Genomic DNA, 18628 nt, shown 5'->3' on the forward strand with positions numbered 1-18628 from the left:
AAGCTTGTTATATCTGCCAAGCAGAGATAGAGGGTGTACTTTGGACAAACTGGAAAGGTGGAAGCCAAACCTTATGTACCACGTGAGCATTACCTGGAATATTAAAGGAGGCGGGGGGAGGGAAAGGATTCCAAGTTCAAGATCAAAATGAATCCACATTGTTTTGTTAGTCTCAAGAGGATACACACAAGTTTGTGTCAATCGGACCAACGGTTGCAGAGAAAACCGGTTTTTAAGGGAATAAACCTGCAAAATGCAACTGGAAGGGACACGCATACACCGGGCGTACGGACAAACGCAGTTCCAGACGGCATTGCCCGACAGACTACGCCATAAGAAATGCTCCTGTACACCGCCCTTGAGGCTCGGTTTGCAAGCCACCATCTACATCCCAATAGAAGAGACAAAATCACTCTTATGGAAAATGTTTTTCGACTTTGTTTTATCCTCAAAAATAGGCCCTAGTGAACACACGTTCATGTTAAAAGTTTGGCCTTTGAAACCTACCTTTATGAAGGGGGACAGACATGTGAACAAACACAAACTGAAATTGTGTTTTATGTGGTTGATATATTTGAATTGTTCACAAATTTCATAGAATTTCTTCTCACCGAGTCTGAATGGACTTTATGCACGACCAGAAATTAAAAACAGAAATTACATCCGAGTTAAAATGATGGTGCGAGGCCATCTGGAAGTGGACGTAAAAACATAAAAATAATAATAATAAAAAGGATCACTGCATGGCCATGGCTTGCAAAAGCATCCTGCAGAGCACACTTCCATTATCTATCTATAATGCCAGTAATCTCTGTGTGTCTGTATGCGACCGCTGTTTCTCGACAACCACGGGTCCGATATACTTGAAACTTGCCAGGTATATTGCTGGGGACCCAAGGATGTGCCTTTTCAAGGTTTCATATTAATCGGACAAGTAGTTACCGAGCTATGTCCAAAAAACGATTCAACCAATCAGAGAACAGCGAGCTATCACGTGTGCCGAACGTGGCGAACAGACTCTGCCTCGGACGGCACATTTGAGAGCGTATTCATTTATTTCACGTTGGCAAACTATGTTGGCGTTAAACTATGTTTTAAAACTAATTAAAACTACTTTGCGATTCATCGTAACTGCGATTCGTAACTGCCGTTCGCTTTGGCTTTGCGAATGGACCAAACCATTTCATGTAAATAGAGGGGGGGGATTGTCACCGGACTCGCAAGCCGTTCGCTTTGGCTTTGCGAATGGACCAAACCATTTCATGTAAATAGAGGGGGGGGGATATAATTTTAGATATATATATAGTACGGGCATGCCCTAGTTATCTTCAAAAAGGAGTTTACATTGATCAAAACACCGACTTTTCATTCAGGCAGTCCCTTGGACTCAAACCGAGTGTCCGCCTGTGTGTCTGTCCACACGGGCAGATGGACACACCCACAGAGGGACAAACCCACAGAGGACACACACATACCCACGGACAGGGACACGTACACACGGACGGGGACAGACGGACTGACACACACACGGACGGACTGACGCACGGACGGACGGACTGACACACACAGACTGACTGACTGACACACACAGACTGACTGACTGACACACACAGACTGACTGACTGACACACACAGACTGACTGACTGACACACACAGACTGACTGACTGACACACACAGACTGACTGACTGACACACACAGACTGACTGACTGACACACACAGACTGACTGACTGACACACACAGACTGACTGACTGACACACACAGACTGACTGACTGACACACACAGACTGACTGACTGACACACACAGACTGACTGACTGACACACACAGACTGACTGACTGACACACACACACTGAATGACTGACACACACACTGAATGACTGACACACACACTGAATGACTGACACACACACTGAATGACTGACACACACACTGAATGACTGACACACACACTGAATGACTGACACACACACTGAATGACTGACACACACACTGAATGACTGACACACACACTGAATGACTGACACACACACTGAATGACTGACACACACACTGAATGACTGACACACACACTGAATGACTGACACACACACTGAATGACTGACACACACACTGAATGACTGACACACACACTGAATGACTGACACACACACTGAATGACTGACACACACACTGAATGACTGACACACACACTGAATGACTGACACACACACTGAATGACTGACACACACACTGAATGACTGACACACACACTGAATGACTGACACACACACTGAATGACTGACACACACACACATGCGCGCACGGACGGACACGCGCGCACGGACGGACACGCGCGCACGGACGGACACGCGCGCACGGACGGACACGCGCGCACGGACGGACACACGCGCGCACGTACGCACACACGCGCACGGACAGACACGCACAGAGGGACACACACAGAGGGACACACACAGACAGGACACACACACACACGGACAGGACACACACACACACGGACAGGACACACACACACACGGACAGGACACACAAACACACGGACAGGACACACACACACACGGACAGGACACACACACACACGGACAGGACACACACACACACGGACAGGACACACACACACACGGACAGGACACACACACACACGGACAGGACACACACACACACGGACAGGACACACACACACACACGGACAGGACACACACACACACGGACAGGACACACACACACGGACAGGACACACACACACGGACAGGACACACACACACGGACAGGACACACACACACGGACAGGACACACACACACACGGACAGGACACACACACACACGGACAGGACACACACACACACGGACAGGACACACACACACGGACAGGACACACACACACACGGACAGGACACACACACACACACGGACAGGACACACACACACACGGACAGGACACACACACACACGGACAGGACACACACACACACGGACAGGACACACACACACACACGGACAGGACACACACACACACGGACAGGACACACACACACACGGACAGGACACACACACACGGACAGGACACACACACACACGGACAGGACACACACACACACGGACAGGACACACACACACACGGACAGGACACACACACACACGGACAGGACACACACACACACGGACAGGACACACACACACACGGACAGGACACACACACACACGGACAGGACACACACACACACGGACAGGACACACACACACACGGACAGGACACACACACACACGGACAGGACACACACACACACACGGACATGACACACACACACACGGACAGGACACACACACACACGGACAGGACACACACACACACGGACAGGACACACACACACACGGACAGGACACACACACACACGGACAGGACACACACACACACGGACAGGACACACACACACACGGACAGGACACACACACACACACACGGACAGGACACACACACACACACACGGACAGGACACACACACACACACGGACAGGACACACACACACACGGACAGGACACACACACACACGGACAGGACACACACACACACGGACAGGACACACACACACACGGACAGGACACACACACACACGGACAGGACACACACACACACGGGCAGGACACACACACACACGGGCAGGACACACACACACACGGGCAGGACACACACACACGGACAGGACACACACACACGGACAGGACACACACACACGGACAGGACACACACGGACAGGACACACACACGGACAGGACACACACACAGACAGGACACACACACACGGAGGGACACACACACACGGAGGGACACACACACACGGAGGGACACACACACACACGGAGGGACACACACACACACGGAGGGACACACACACACACGGAGGGACACACACACACACGGAGGGACACACACACACACGGAGGGACACACACACACACGGAGGGACACACACACACACGGAGGGACACACACACACACGGAGGGACACACACACACACGGAGGGACACACACACACACGGAGGGACACACACACACACGGAGGGACACACACACACACGGAGGGACACACACACACACAGAGGGACACACACACACACACAGAGGGACACACACACACACACAGAGACACACACACACACACAGAGACACACACACACACACAGAGACAGACACACACACACAGAGGGACACACACACACAGAGGGACACACACACACAGAGGGACACACACACAGAGGGACACACACACACAGAGGGACACACACACAGAGAGGGACACACACACACAGAGGGACACACACACACAGAGGGACACACACACACAGAGGGACACACACACACAGAGGGACACACACACACAGAGGGACACACACACACAGAGGGACACACACACACAGAGGGACACACACACACAGAGGGACACACACACACAGAGGGACACACACACACAGAGGGACACACACACACAGAGGGACACACACACACAGAGGGACACACACACACAGAGGGACACACACACACAGAGGGACACACACACACAGAGGGACACACACACACAGAGGGACACACACACACAGAGGGACACACACACACAGAGGGACACACACACACAGAGGGACACACACACACAGAGGGACACACACACACAGAGGGACACACACACACAGAGGGACACACACACACAGAGGGACACACACACACAGAGGGACACACACACACACAGAGGGACACACACACACACAGAGGGACACACACACACACAGAGGGACACACACACACACAGAGGGACACACACACACACAGAGGGACACACACACACACAGAGGGACACACACACACACAGAGGGACACACACACACACAGAGGGACACACACACACACAGAGGGACACACACACACACAGAGGGACACACACACACACAGAGGGACACACACACACACAGAGGGACACACACACACAGAGGGACACACACACACAGAGGGACACACACACACAGAGGGACACACACACACAGAGGGACACACACACACAGAGGGACACACACACACAGAGGGACACACACACACAGAGGGACACACACACACAGAGGGACACACACACACAGAGGGACACACACACACAGAGGGACACACACACACAGAGGGACACACACACACACAGAGGGACACACACACACAGAGGGACACACACACACAGAGGGACACACACACACAGAGGGACACACACACACAGAGGGACACACACACACAGAGGGACACACACACACAGAGGGACACACACACACAGAGGGACACACACACACAGAGGGACACACACACACAGAGGGACACACACACACAGAGGGACACACACACACAGAGGGACACACACACACAGAGGGACACACACACACAGAGGGACACACACACACAGAGGGACACACACACACACAGAGGGACACACACACACACAGAGGGACACACACACACAGAGGGACACACACACACAGAGGGACACACACACACAGAGGGACACACACACACAGAGGGACACACACACACAGAGGGACACACACACACAGAGGGACACACACACACAGAGGGACACACACACACAGAGGGACACACACACACAGAGGGACACACACACACAGAGGGACACACACACACAGAGGGACACACACACACAGAGGGACACACACACACAGAGGGACACACACACACAGAGGGACACACACACACAGAGGGACACACACACACAGAGGGACACACACACACAGAGGGACACACACACACAGAGGGACACACACACACAGAGGGACACACACACACAGAGGGACACACACACACACAGAGGGACACACACACACAGAGGGACACACACACAGAGGGACACACACACAGAGGGACACACACACAGAGGGACACACACACAGAGGGACACACACACAGAGGGACACACACACGGAGGGACACACACACGGAGGGACACACACACGGAGGGACACACACGGAGGGACACACACGGAGGGACACACACGGAGGGACACACACGGAGGGACACACACGGAGGGACACACACGGAGGGACACACACGGAGGGACACACACGGAGGGACACACACGGAGGGACACACACTTTTACTCTTATAGATACTCAAGAAATTTGGATTTGAGATCAAAGGATGAATATGAGGCAAGAGTATGGCCTCTAAATGTGGTTATTTTTTTTATATAGTGGAGAAGGTTAGCTTTTATTTATTGGTATTTCTATGCAGATATATGTTTTACCATTGTAGAACAATAGCACTTTTTATGTTCAATCTCCCCATTTTAGGTAAGCACAAGTATTGGGACAGATCAAGTTGAAGTAAATTAAAGTAGTATTATCGTTAGTATTTGGTTGAATATCCCTTGAATGCAATAACTGCATCAAGTCTTTGACCCGTTGACATCACTGAACTCTTGGTATCCTCCTTTGAGATGCTTTGCCAAGCTTTTACTGCAGCCATTTTTACCTATGTCACCGAAAGTGGATGAAGTTATGTTTTCACCCCTGACTTTCTGTTTGTCTATTTGGTACTTGAGAAAATCGTACATTTTTCAAGTATGTTGGTTGGTCTTGTGCGTTATTCTGTCTGTCTGTTTGTATGCCAATCGCCTACAGGTGACAATTTTAAACTGATCTTTACAAAACTTCACCAAACGGTAGAGTTGGTCGTAAGGAAAAAGCCGATTGATTTTGAGGTCGAAAGGTCAATAGGTCAACATAGGCCAAAGGTCAACAACTTTGTCAGATTTCTAAAATCCTCAATTTTCATCCGATTGACTTGAAATTTGAAGAGGATTTACGTATCAGCTTACTAAATTCAACCATCTATTATGTTTTTTAGGTCAACAAAGGCCAAAAGGTCAACATATGGCACTGTTGTCTCGGGGGTTAGATATTCTGTATGGTACGATATTTCAAAAAGTTAGGGACAATTTATGACAAAACTGGCTGAATGAATTGGTTAGGTGACATGAACAAGCCGATTAAATCCTGGTTCAGGTCTGAATACAGATCTGGCCTATCAGTGGGATACAAAACGTAAACTGTTCAGCCTGGCGGAGGTATGTGCTCTACCAAGTGCCGTTCTAGTCAGTTGTTGTTTGTTTTGGGGGGTTTCTGACTTTCGTCTCCTCTTCAGCAAGTGAAATTCATGCTTCATTGGATTTAAATCAGAAGATTGACTTGGCCAGTCTAAAACCTTCCACTTTTTCCCCTGATAAACTCATTGGTTGCGTTGGCAGTGGGTTTTGGGTCACTGTCTTGATGCATGGTGAAGTGCCACCCAATGTGTTTGGAGGAATTTACTTGTACATAGGGCAGACATAATGTTTCTGTACACTTCCGAATTCATTCTGCTGCTGCCATCATTACTTACATCATCAATAAAGATCAGTGAGCCAGTTCCAGAGGCAGCCATGCAAGCCCAAGCCATGACACTACCTCTGCTATGCTTGGTAGATGAGGTAGTATGCTTGGGTTCAAATGCAGTTCCTTCCTTTCTCCACATTTTCATCTTTCCATCACTTTGGAAAATGTTATCTTGATCTCATCTGCCCATAAAACTTTGTTTCAGAACTACTGGCTCATCTCTATACTTGCTGGTAAATTCTAATCTGGCCTTTCTATTTTGGTGCTGATGAGAGGTTTGCATCTTGCAGTATAGCCTTTGTAATTCTGCTGTCGAAGTCTCCTGCGAACGGTGATTGTGATGCTTTCATCCCCTGCACTCTGGAGGTTGTTGATGTCACCAACAGTTGTTTTTCGTCACAGCTCTAATTATTTGTATGTCGTCAACTGCAGTTGTTTTTCTTGGCAAACCTGGCCATTGTCTCTTGCTAAGTACACTAGTGGTTTCTTTCTTTTTCAAGATATTCCAAATTGTTGTATTTGTTATGCCCAATTGTTGTGCTATGATTCTATTTGAATTATTCTGTTCTTTCATCTTCCAAATTGCTTGCTTTTCTTTCATAGACCGTTCTCTGGTCTTCATGTCAGTTTATGCCTACTGACTCTAAAGGCTGACTCGCCTGGCGTTGGCTTAGCGGTTAGGCCGCCGGCTTGGGATCCTAGGATCCTGGGTTCGAATCCCGGTCGATCGCTGAATTAACGCCAGGGGGGTTGACTCAGGCTGTCATCCTTCCGAGGTCGGCAAATTGAGTACCAGCTTGCTGGGATGAATGATCACGGTGTGTACCCCGATTCAGAATAGGCACACTGTATCCCTGCGCATTGTAAGAGCGTGACCAAGGGTTGGCGTCAGGAAGGGCATCCGGCCATAAAAACATTGCCTCAAACAGGGAACCATGATTGTCATGGGGCCTGCAAGGCTAACCCCCGCTCTAACGGGGAAAAATGGCCTTAAAACGATCATTCATTCATTCATTCACTCTAAAGGCAGAATCCCAAGGACAAAGCAAAAGCTAAAACCAAGACTAGACATTCACAGCTCTTTTATGTGTGAGCAATCAATGCAGCAAAAACACCTTTACAACAAGATGCACCTGTCAATCATTTGTTCCAATACTTATGCTTACTGGTACCTAGGATGGGGAAACTGAACATAAAAAGTGTGATTGTTCTACAATGGTAAAACATACATGTATAGAAATACCAAGAAATGAAAGATGACCTTCCGTACTCTTGCTTCATATTCATCCTTTGATTTTTGCAATTTTTGCAATTTTGCATTTGTATTTTGCAATTAAAACAAATTTCACATCACTCTTCCAATACTATTGGAGGGCACTGTACATATCACCAAATATTGGGCAAAAATCAGAAACCTACAAATTGCTTTGATGTTTGGCAGATCTGAAACATTCACGAGCATCATAACCCCCAAATCAATAGTATTGGTTCGAAAAAGCAATTCGAGGACAGAAAATACATTTGATCAATAGCATATCCAAGCACTTTCGAGAGGAAGGTGGAAGGCGCATACCTGTCTCAGGCGGGCCCCCTCTCCGGCCGCATCTCCACCGGGTACCACACACTCTTTGGGTCCGAGTTGGACGAGCGACGCTTCCAGATTTGAGAACTGGTCATTGTCTGGGAACTCGCAGACAAGGATGCGACGCAGCGTGGTATCCACGTACGCCACGCCGAGCACACGCTGACCCTCAACCGCAGAGCCGGCTACACGTACCGATGCCACCCCAGCACTAGCCGACATGTCCACATTTCCAAAAAGAACCTCCTCAAACTGGGCTAGGTTCCCTGGCGTGGCCTATAAAAGAGATTGACCAATAATTTGGAAAATAAAATTAAAATTTGATTGTTCATTTTTCAGAAATAAAAAAACAATACCTTGTTGCATAAGCATTTCTAAACCTCAAATCTGATCCGGGTTATCCTGCAAACCACATGGATAGACAAACCTTGTTCCTTGAAAGCACTCCCATTCCCATGCATTGTGAGTCTTCAATGGATATGGGCAGTCCTTTCCCAGCAAGCCTATCGGCTAAGGTCCCACTTGTTGTTTACAAAGTGAAAGGATGCTTTGCTTCCAACAATCCTATTAATTATTTGGAGATTTTTGTAACAAAATCAATACAAGAATACACTTGTTCGTCCGTCCATCCATCCATCCATCCGTTTGTATGTAACGTTCCTTACCACCCATTGGTTGGAGCGCATGCATGACTCCACCCACAATTCTAACATGAAAAAAAATCATATGTCTGCCATTTTGGTGCTACGATAAGCCTAATAAATCTTATGAAGTGTCATTCACAATCGCCATGCCCTCCCTCCCTCCCCATAAGTTTCCCCTTCAATGTAAAATGACCAAAGTGACTGTTGAAAGGATCATCAAATATCGAAAGGTTGGAGGCAATAAGCATCACGGGCCTTGTGAAGTTCATAGGAGTTATCGGCCTCAGCCTTCATTCCTTAGGCTTCAGGCCCCTAGTGTCAGTCTATGCGCCAGTGCAATTGGAATCTATCTGAGCGATATAACCACGATGAAATATGAAGTAGGCAAAGCCGAGGAAAGAGAAAAGAATCGAAGAAAACGAAATAACTGAAAAATATGTACAAAAGTATTTTTAAAAATTTAAATCACACAATTGTGTCAACACTACATAAACAACTTCTTAAACAAACCTCAAATACCACCGCTTCATTTTCACACAAGTTATTCACCGAGGTAGTCGACACGATTTCCAGACAGTGGGTAAGAGTTTCTTCTTCTTCATTTTCGTTCTGGTATCGCCTCCAGCCATCCGGTATGCGTTAAAGGACACTAATTTGTATCTCCAGTTTGTTATCCTAGTTGTCTTTATTGGTTTATAGTCTACAAACGATAGTAAATGAAAATTGTTTATCCTTTTACATTACCAAACAGACCCAAAAACGGTGGGTTCATTTTTCTTCTTCATTTTGGTTCTGGTATCAGCTCGAGTGTCCGTTAAAGCAAACACATTTTTAACAAATACGTTTCTTCTACATATAACATACAGAAGAGAAAGAACCAAAATGAAGAAGAAACTCTATATAACCCATGGTGTTTGGAAATTCTGTCGGTACATAATCACCTGAGTTACCGCATGGAGGCCGCCATATTTGTCCAGAAACCAATTGCATTGTGGGTCTATTCAGCTGCTCGATCATAAAGTGATGTAATGTTTTCAAACGTTGGCACCTTGCCAACTTCTCACAAATTCTGCTTTTTGAGGCGGGTTTTCAGGTTAAATGCGTTTTCTCCGACAATTTTCATGATAGGTACCGGTAGCTGCTTGGTACCGGTACCATTTGGGTCGTGAGGCGAATGTGATTTCAACTTTTAGGTGGTACACAAAAAGGTACGAGAGCCTACTAGTCCAGTCAAAGTAGGGCTGGACCTAGAACAAATTGCAAAAGAAGGTTTTTTGGCTTTAACTTGTTTATTAGGTCCCTCTGATGAACATATAAAAAGTCTCAAACTTTTGGACACCTGGAAAGTGGTTAATTTGCATAAATTCAAGATGGCCGCCGTCCAAAGCTTCAATTATGAATTACCTTAATCGCCTTAAATCGCCTTAAATGGCTTCGTGCTCACGGCATCGTGCCCGTTGATGGCTGCACCCCCTCCAGTTTCAAACAAATCCTGGGTCTACCCCTGCTATGGTCGGCATGCATGAAGTTGTGTGAATGGTTGTTGCACCTTGTAGGCTAGGTACCAGCGGTTCTCTTTGGAGCCCTTTCCTGCTCGGTTCTTGTAGACCTCAACACGGTACTGCCGCACAAGAAGGAGATCTCTGACTGTGGACTCGAAGTTCATCTTGCTCAGCACAACTGACTCCAGCTTTTGAGAACCTGTGAGGGGAAAGCAGAGGGGGGGAATTAATTTGGTCACATAGGATAGTTACATATTAGGAACACAAAAATGGTGGCCAAATTTGGGCACATAGGATAGTTACATATTAGGAACACAAAAATGGTGGCCAAATTTGGTCACATAGGATAGTTACATATTAGGAACACAAAAATGGTGGTTTTATGCAATATATAGATAGCCACGGCTCCCCAACCCAAACCCCTCCTCCTCCTTCTCCATCTCACTCTCTCTTTGATGAAGAAGCTTGGAATTAACAATCCTCGACTGGTCTGCTGCGGTCTTTGGCGATTTCAAAGGCAATCAAAATTGTTGTCCAACAGCAAATGTGAACCAATTCAGTGCAAATTCAATAACCCAATAATGCAAATTCTGAAGATTTCAGGTCAATTGGATGAAAATTGATGATTTTATGCAACCTTCACCTACGGCCTTTTGATTTAAAAAAACAACAAAAAAAACACAGCTTCTATCTTTTGATTGATGAACCAATTCAGTGCAAATTCAATAACCCAATAATGCAAATTCTGAAGATTTCAGGTCAATTGGATGAGAATTGATGATTTTATGCAACCTTCACCTACGGCCTTTTGATTTTAAAAAACAACAAAAAAACACAGCTTCTATCTTTTGATTGATGAACCAATTCAGTGCAAATTCAATAACCCAATAATGCAAATTCTGAAGATTTCAGGTCAATTGGATGAAAATTGATGATTTTATGCAACCTTCACCTACGGCCTTTTGATTTAAAAAAACAACAAAAAAACACAGCTTCTATCTTTTGATTGATGAACCAGTTCAGTGCAAATTCAATAACCCAATAATGCAAATTCTGAAGATTTCAGGTCCATTGGATGAAAATTGATGATTTTATGCAACCTTCACCTACGGCCTTTTGATTTAAAAAAACAACAAAAAAACACAGCTTCTATCTTTTGATTGATGAACCAATTCAGTGCAAATTCAATAACCCAATAATGCAAATTCTGAAGATTTCAGGTCCATTGGATGAAAATTGATGATTTTATGCAACCTTCACCTACGGCCTTTTGATTTTAAAAAACAACAAAAAAACACAGCTTCTATCTTTTGATTGATGAACCAATTCAGTGCAAATTCAACAACCCAATAATGCAAATTCTGAAGATTTCAGGTCCATTGGATGAAAATTGATGATTTTATGCAACCTTCACCTACGGCCTTTTGATTTAAAAAAAACAACAAAAAAACACAGCTTCTATCTTTTGATTGATGAACCAATTCAGTGCAAATTCAATAACCCAATAATGCAAATTCTGAAGATTTCAGGTCCATTGGATGAAAATTGATGATTTTATGCAACCTTCACCTACGGCCTTTTGATTTAAAAAAAACAACAAAAAAACACAGCTTCTATCTTTTGATTGATGAACCAATTCAGTGCAAATTCAATAACCCAATAATGCAAATTCTGAAGATTTCAGGTCCATTGGATGAAAATTGATGATTTTATGCAACCTTCACCTACGGCCTTTTGATTTTAAAAAAACAACAAAAAAACACAGCTTCTATCTTTTGATTGATGAACCAATTCAGTGCAAATTCAATAACCCAATAATGCAAATTCTGAAGATTTCAGGTCCATTGGATGAAAATTGATGATTTTATGCAACCTTCACCTACAGCCTTTTGATTACAAAAAAAACAAACAAAAAAAACAGCTTCTATCTTTTGATTGATGAACCAATTCAGTAACACGACATGCGGTTAGGGTGCCGGCTTGGGATCCGAGGATCCCGAGTTCGAATCCTGGTTGACGATTGAATTAACGCCAGGGGGGGTTGACTCAGCCTGTCATCCCTCCGATGTTGGCAAATTGAGCACCAGCTTGCTGGGATGAATGATCCCCGTGTGTACCCCGGCCTAGAATAGGTACACCTATCCCTGCGTGTCGTAAGAGGTGACCAAAGGGTTGGTGTCAGGAAGGGCATCCGGCCATAAAAACATTGCCTCAAAAAGGGAACCATGAGGTCATGGGGCCCGCAAGGCCAACCCCCGCTCCAGCAGAGAAAATGGCATTAAAAAGGGAATTATATTTTTGTTTTGTTTTTACGATTTAAGGCCTATTATTTATTTATTTTTGGTATTCATCACTTATTTGCTTTCTCACGTGGGCAATATCTCAGGCACCTTTTAGGCGAGGAAGCCGATATTCGGACACGACAGTGACCACGTGATGGGAATTATTTATTTTTTCTTCATATTCTCATAATAAATCTTTGTTGAAAATTTAATGACAGACAGAAGTGATCGCAAAACCTCATTTCTCGCTGCGCGGGGGACGGCCTAATGATTAATTATTTATAAAATAAATTGAAATTAGTTGACGAAGTTACGCCCATTTCCGACAAGGAAAGCAACCATTTGCGTTCGGCGTTTGCAAACATCCAACGAACCGTGTCCGATGTGCTTGATGACGCCCGTGGTTTTGAACACGTCCCGCGCGGCATACACAGCGTCCTTGCCGTGCACCGTGTAGAACTCGCCCCTGTCGAACGCACGGAACGTCGCGGACGCACGCTCGGGCATGGACAGGTAGAAGGAAACAAATCCATCCTCCTGCGCGCTGTCTATGCCGAATTGTTCTTTGGGCTTCAGCGCCATTATCGCCGAATTTCACAACAACCTATTCCTCTTCACCTTAACACTCCGAATTCTGAAACCTTGACTTGTTCTCCCGCCTTTGGCTTCCCAGTGCGCCCGCCCTTCTCATCGTCATCGCTCATTGGATGATACACAACACAATACTTCCGTCATATTTTATAAATATTAAATTAATCTCTCTTCATTCAGCTCTAGCAATTTTTAACTGTTCATTAACAATGGGTGTCCACTAGTAATTTAACATGAACTAAGTCTAACAATGCTTCTTTTAATTTAGCGAAGCAACTGCGTTCCTAACAATTTCCTCCCAAGAGGAAAAATATCAATCGTCAGATTTAAAATTGTTACGAACAATAAAGCAAATCAATACATCAACCAGTTTCTGTGAATGATATAGATTGAGTAAATCAGAGTTTGTTCACTTTAATGTTCTCGTTTTTTTTTTCAATGGTACGGCTTTGAGTATAATCGTCGAAGAGGCTGTAGCTCGGCTTGTAATTTATCCCTCTCACCTTATTAGTTAAATTGCCCTCCGTATTCTGTAACCATTAACCAATGGCTCTAACACAATGCAATAGAGTGCTCAATTGTTTTATAATTTGAGTTCAATTGACAAATAGATTTTCTGCCGTGATGCCGTGATAAAATAAATAAATAAGGTTCTCCTAAACACAAAAGCCTACTTTTGTTTTGCGAAAAGAAAAGGTCACAAAGGGCGGAAAATTGCAACAACAAAATATATAGTACAGGCCACAAGGTAAGGTAGCAGCTGACATCAACCAACTGCCATTCATGCACTTATGCCAACCATGTTATAATTTATTGACCCAGTATGTCATATGAAAGAGAGGTAAATATTGACGTTTGAAGGAGTTGGTGTATATATTTCCCAGAGTAGATAGCGAAAAAGTATCGACATTCGATTTCAATATTACGGCGATATCTTTCTACTTAGCCACTGTTCGTCGGCCATGGTAACTACTGAGTAGCATAGTCTTCAGCAATTCCTCGTTTTTTCATATCTGCCCACGGGATGAGCAAAATGTTTTTCTTCTCGGTCCCATGACAGCGCTGAACGCAACTGCACGTCCTGAAGTGTAGAAATGTCGTTTCGCATCGTTAAAATATCGTCAACCAATCCGGAAAGCGTGCCGTACCATCCGGATATGACGCCATTCCGCGATCTACCACAAGCGTGTGTGCACGTGTGTCCATTGAAGTTCCGCAGGATAGCAACGCGCCCTAATGGCTGCTGCGTCGCACGCACGAGTCAACGAGGAGGATCTCAGGTGCCCGGCCTGTACGCAGCTGTTTGCGGAACCAGTGGCGCTCACCTGCGGCCACGCCTTCTGCCTGGCCTGCGTGGAGCAGTTTTGGGAAAGTCGTGATGGGCCCTCGTACTCTTGCCCGACCTGTCTCGAGGTTTTCGATCAGAAACCGCAGCTCAAAAGGAACGTGGTCATCGCCAGCATGGTCAAGCAGCTGATGGAGCAGTACGAGACGCAGAAGCTGCAAAACGCCCCTGCGGCGTGCGGTGCGTACGGGTTGTCCGAGATCGGTACGGAGTCGTGCAACGACGACAAGAGCGAACGACCCCCGCCCCATTGCGAGCTTTGCGACGGGAAGTTCTTCAAGCTGTGCGCGAACTGCGAGATGATGTGCTGCGAGCTGCACTCCAAGTCCCATTGGCAGAAAGGTCACGTGTTGCTGGATCCCGGCTCGAACGTGCACCAGATGCGCTGCAGCGAGCACGGGGAGATGCTGAAGCTGTACTGCAAGCAAGACGAAAGACTGGTATGCGTACTGTGCATGGCGGGGGAGCACGAACACCATGGCGTGAACACTGCCGAGAAGGCCCAGTCGCAGCTGAAGAGCTGCCTGGCTTTTGAGACGCCGCGGTTGTCCCAGCTTGAGGAGCGCATCGTCAACTGTCTCACGGACCTAAGGAAGTCGAGCTTCGGCGTCCGGCACGCCGGGGTGCAACGCGCGACCGAGATCGAGAAGAAGCGCAAACATCTCAGCCACCTGGTCAACGAAGTGTCGGAGCAATTGCAGATAAGACTCGATAAGCAGCAGGACGTGGTGCTCTCTCACCTCGAGCAGCACATTTGTACCTTCGATAAGGACCTGCACGATCTCCAAGCTGCGGAGACCAATCTGCAAGGTGCCCTCGAGGAGCAAGACGCCATCACCTTCCTGCGGGGATACAAGGACCTCAGGCAGTTGTTGGGAGCGTTTGCCCAGATGCGCAACCTTCCGGCACCTCTGGATGAGATAATCGGCGACTTTGGGAAAGAAAGACACCTGGACATGCTCGTGGACGACCTGCAGAGAGAGATCTTTAAAAAATTGTACGGGTGCGTTCCGACATTGGACGTGAACACTGCGCACCCCCATCTCGTGCTCTCCGAAGACCTCAGAACCGTCACGTGTGCCCCGGCCTTGCAGCCGTACGGAAGTCACAAAGAGAGATTTGAAGAGTGGTGGCAGATTTTGGCGACTGAAGGCTTTTCCCAAGGTCGCCATTACTGGGAGGTGGATTTAAGGCAGGCCATGGGCTGCTTCGTCGGAGTGGCGTACGCGTCCATCCCTCGGAAGGGATCCGGCGATGGATGCCTGTTGGGTGAAAACAGCGTGTCGTGGTGCATCGAGAAATCTGGCGACAACATCTCGACCTGGCATGGCGGCAAGAGGGTGCCCCTGGCATTGATAAGAGCTCCCCAGCGGCTTGGACTGCTCTTCGATCACGATGGCGGCGTGCTCGTGTCTTACGACGCCAGTTCCATGGCGATCATCCACGTATTCCAAGCTACTTTCAACCAGACGATCTTTCCTGCTTTGTGGATCGAGCTTGGAAGTTGTGTGTCATTTTGTTATTTGGAATGATTCTCGTTTTCTGGTCCTTCTTTTATATATCAGACATGTATATAGATTGGTATTTGCATTTAACGTGGTTGCTCCAGCATTTGTATTGTTGCTCGAACTTCTCTGTCGGTGTTTGATGTTAGACGGTTTTTTTTTCTTTCTGGTTGTTTTTTTTTTTAACTTTCTAAGCTTTTTGCAGGTTGCTTTCCGTTACTTGATGAATCACGAACAGGCTCATCAATGTTTATGCATTTGCCGAAAACCATTTTGGTGACTGAAGTTGCTTTTAGCCACTGATTGGTTCTGAGGTGAGAGCAGGGGTGATGGATCTTTGAGTTGTTGTTGCCGTTTCTCTTTCTCGACCACGGTCGTGCGCGTTAAGGAAAAGTCTCGGATTTAATGATCCCTGATCAATTGAGATTACTTTAATTTTTGTGCTTTTAACTTTTTCAAGACTGTCATGACTAACAAATATTTTTTAACTTGATTTTTCTTTTATTTGTCTTTCTTGTTCTTTCTGAACTATTTCTTTCTGAAGCAAGGAATGTTATTGAAATGCTTAAATGTGCCAAGTTCACGAAGTCAATGGAGTTCATCAAGCTGTCTTGTTTGATTTTTCTTTTTTATCGATGACATTAAGTACGTTTTCCTTGCAAATTTTTGAAGCGTGTTTTCTGCATGAGACTTGTTTAATCCGCATACTTTTTATAAATAAAATTTTGCAACTGTTTTGAAGGAGTGCTCTGACCAATATTTCAGACCAATTTAATTTCACAAATAAGTCATTTACGGAGTTATTGGGTTTCACTTCAAAAAATCTTGAAACTAACGGACTCTTTTAGAATGATACAACAACAGGCATTTAAAGGTCATTTTCCCTGCGAGAGTGGGGGTTAGCCTTGCGGTCCCCATGACAACCTTCAACATTTTGCCCTATTTTCTGCATCTCCCCTTGTTAACCCCATTGCCTGCATTTCTTCTTCCACCATCTTTAGCCAAGTCTTTCTCAGTCTTCCCCATCGTCTACTTCCTTCTACATTCATTTCCATCACTCTTCTCAACCAGTCACTTTCATCTTTCCTCAACACATGACCAAACCATCTCAACCTGTTTCTCTTCACAGCATCCATCACAGGCTCTATTCCCATCATCTTTCGCAATTCATCATTTGTCTTCCTCTCTCTCAATGATGCTCCACACATCCACCGAACCATTCGCATTTCCACCCTTTCCAGCCTTCGTTGCTGCTCTACGTTCATTACCCATGTCTCACTCCCATAAGTAATAACACTTCTCACACATGTAGCATACACCTTTCCCTTCAGCTTCAACAAAACTCCCCTCCTCGTCAGCACGCCACTCAGTTCCCGAAACTTCTTCCATGCACATCTCGCTCTATCAACCGTTGCTGAGTCTGATCCCCCTTCTCCATTCAACATGTCTCCTCAGCAGCAAAATGTTTTTTGACACCTTCCAGCTTCACGCAGTCTCCAAGATCCAACTCAACATTTCCTCGATCTGCAGCTCCCTCTGTGCACACCTTACACTTGAATGTAGCTGCCACACGGGTTAATGACCCTCTCAGACCACTACATTTTTGATGAACCCACTCAGCGCACATTGTACACTGAATGGAGTTCACTCCGACACCCTTCCTACACACAGCACAGGGCCACTTCCCAGTTCTTTCCACCTCACCACATGCTTTACCACTTGCCATCACCTTCGTCTTTCCGATATTCAC

The 18628-nt window shown here is 46.1% G+C and overlaps 2 protein-coding genes across 2 annotated transcripts in view; one reads left to right on the forward strand and one right to left on the reverse strand.

The window, feature by feature from the left end:
* MSH2 (mutS homolog 2) overlaps positions 1-14151 on the reverse strand; it is a 31477-nt gene extending 17326 nt beyond the window's left edge. The window contains exons 1-3 of the mRNA XM_068115548.2: positions 13812-14151; positions 11203-11354; positions 9001-9285 (exon numbers count right to left, since the gene is read on the reverse strand). Of these exons, the coding sequence (XP_067971649.2) occupies positions 9001-9285; positions 11203-11354; positions 13812-14019 (645 nt within the window). The 5' untranslated portion in view covers positions 14020-14151. The remainder of the gene's footprint in view (positions 1-9000; positions 9286-11202; positions 11355-13811) is intronic.
* Positions 14152-15170: 1019 nt separating this feature from the next.
* On the forward strand, positions 15171-17614 carry LOC137426729 (tripartite motif-containing protein 14). Its single transcript, XM_068115547.2, has one exon. It carries the CDS (start codon positions 15265-15267, stop codon positions 16903-16905), a length of 1641 nt encoding a protein of 546 aa, XP_067971648.1. The 5' UTR covers positions 15171-15264; the 3' UTR covers positions 16906-17614.
* Positions 17615-18628: the final 1014 nt, after the last annotated feature.

The sequence above is a fragment of the Myxine glutinosa genome, chromosome 5 (genome assembly GCF_964187855.1).
Source record: "Myxine glutinosa chromosome 5, kmMyxGlut1.1, whole genome shotgun sequence".
Taxonomy (NCBI): Eukaryota; Metazoa; Chordata; class Myxini; order Myxiniformes; family Myxinidae; genus Myxine; species Myxine glutinosa.

What these genes read in the sequence shown, in the direction of transcription:
- LOC137426729 (XM_068115547.2), top strand. Translation starts at nt 15,265, where the DNA reads ATGGCTGCTGCGTCGCACGCACGAGTCAACGAGGAGGATCTCAGGTGC.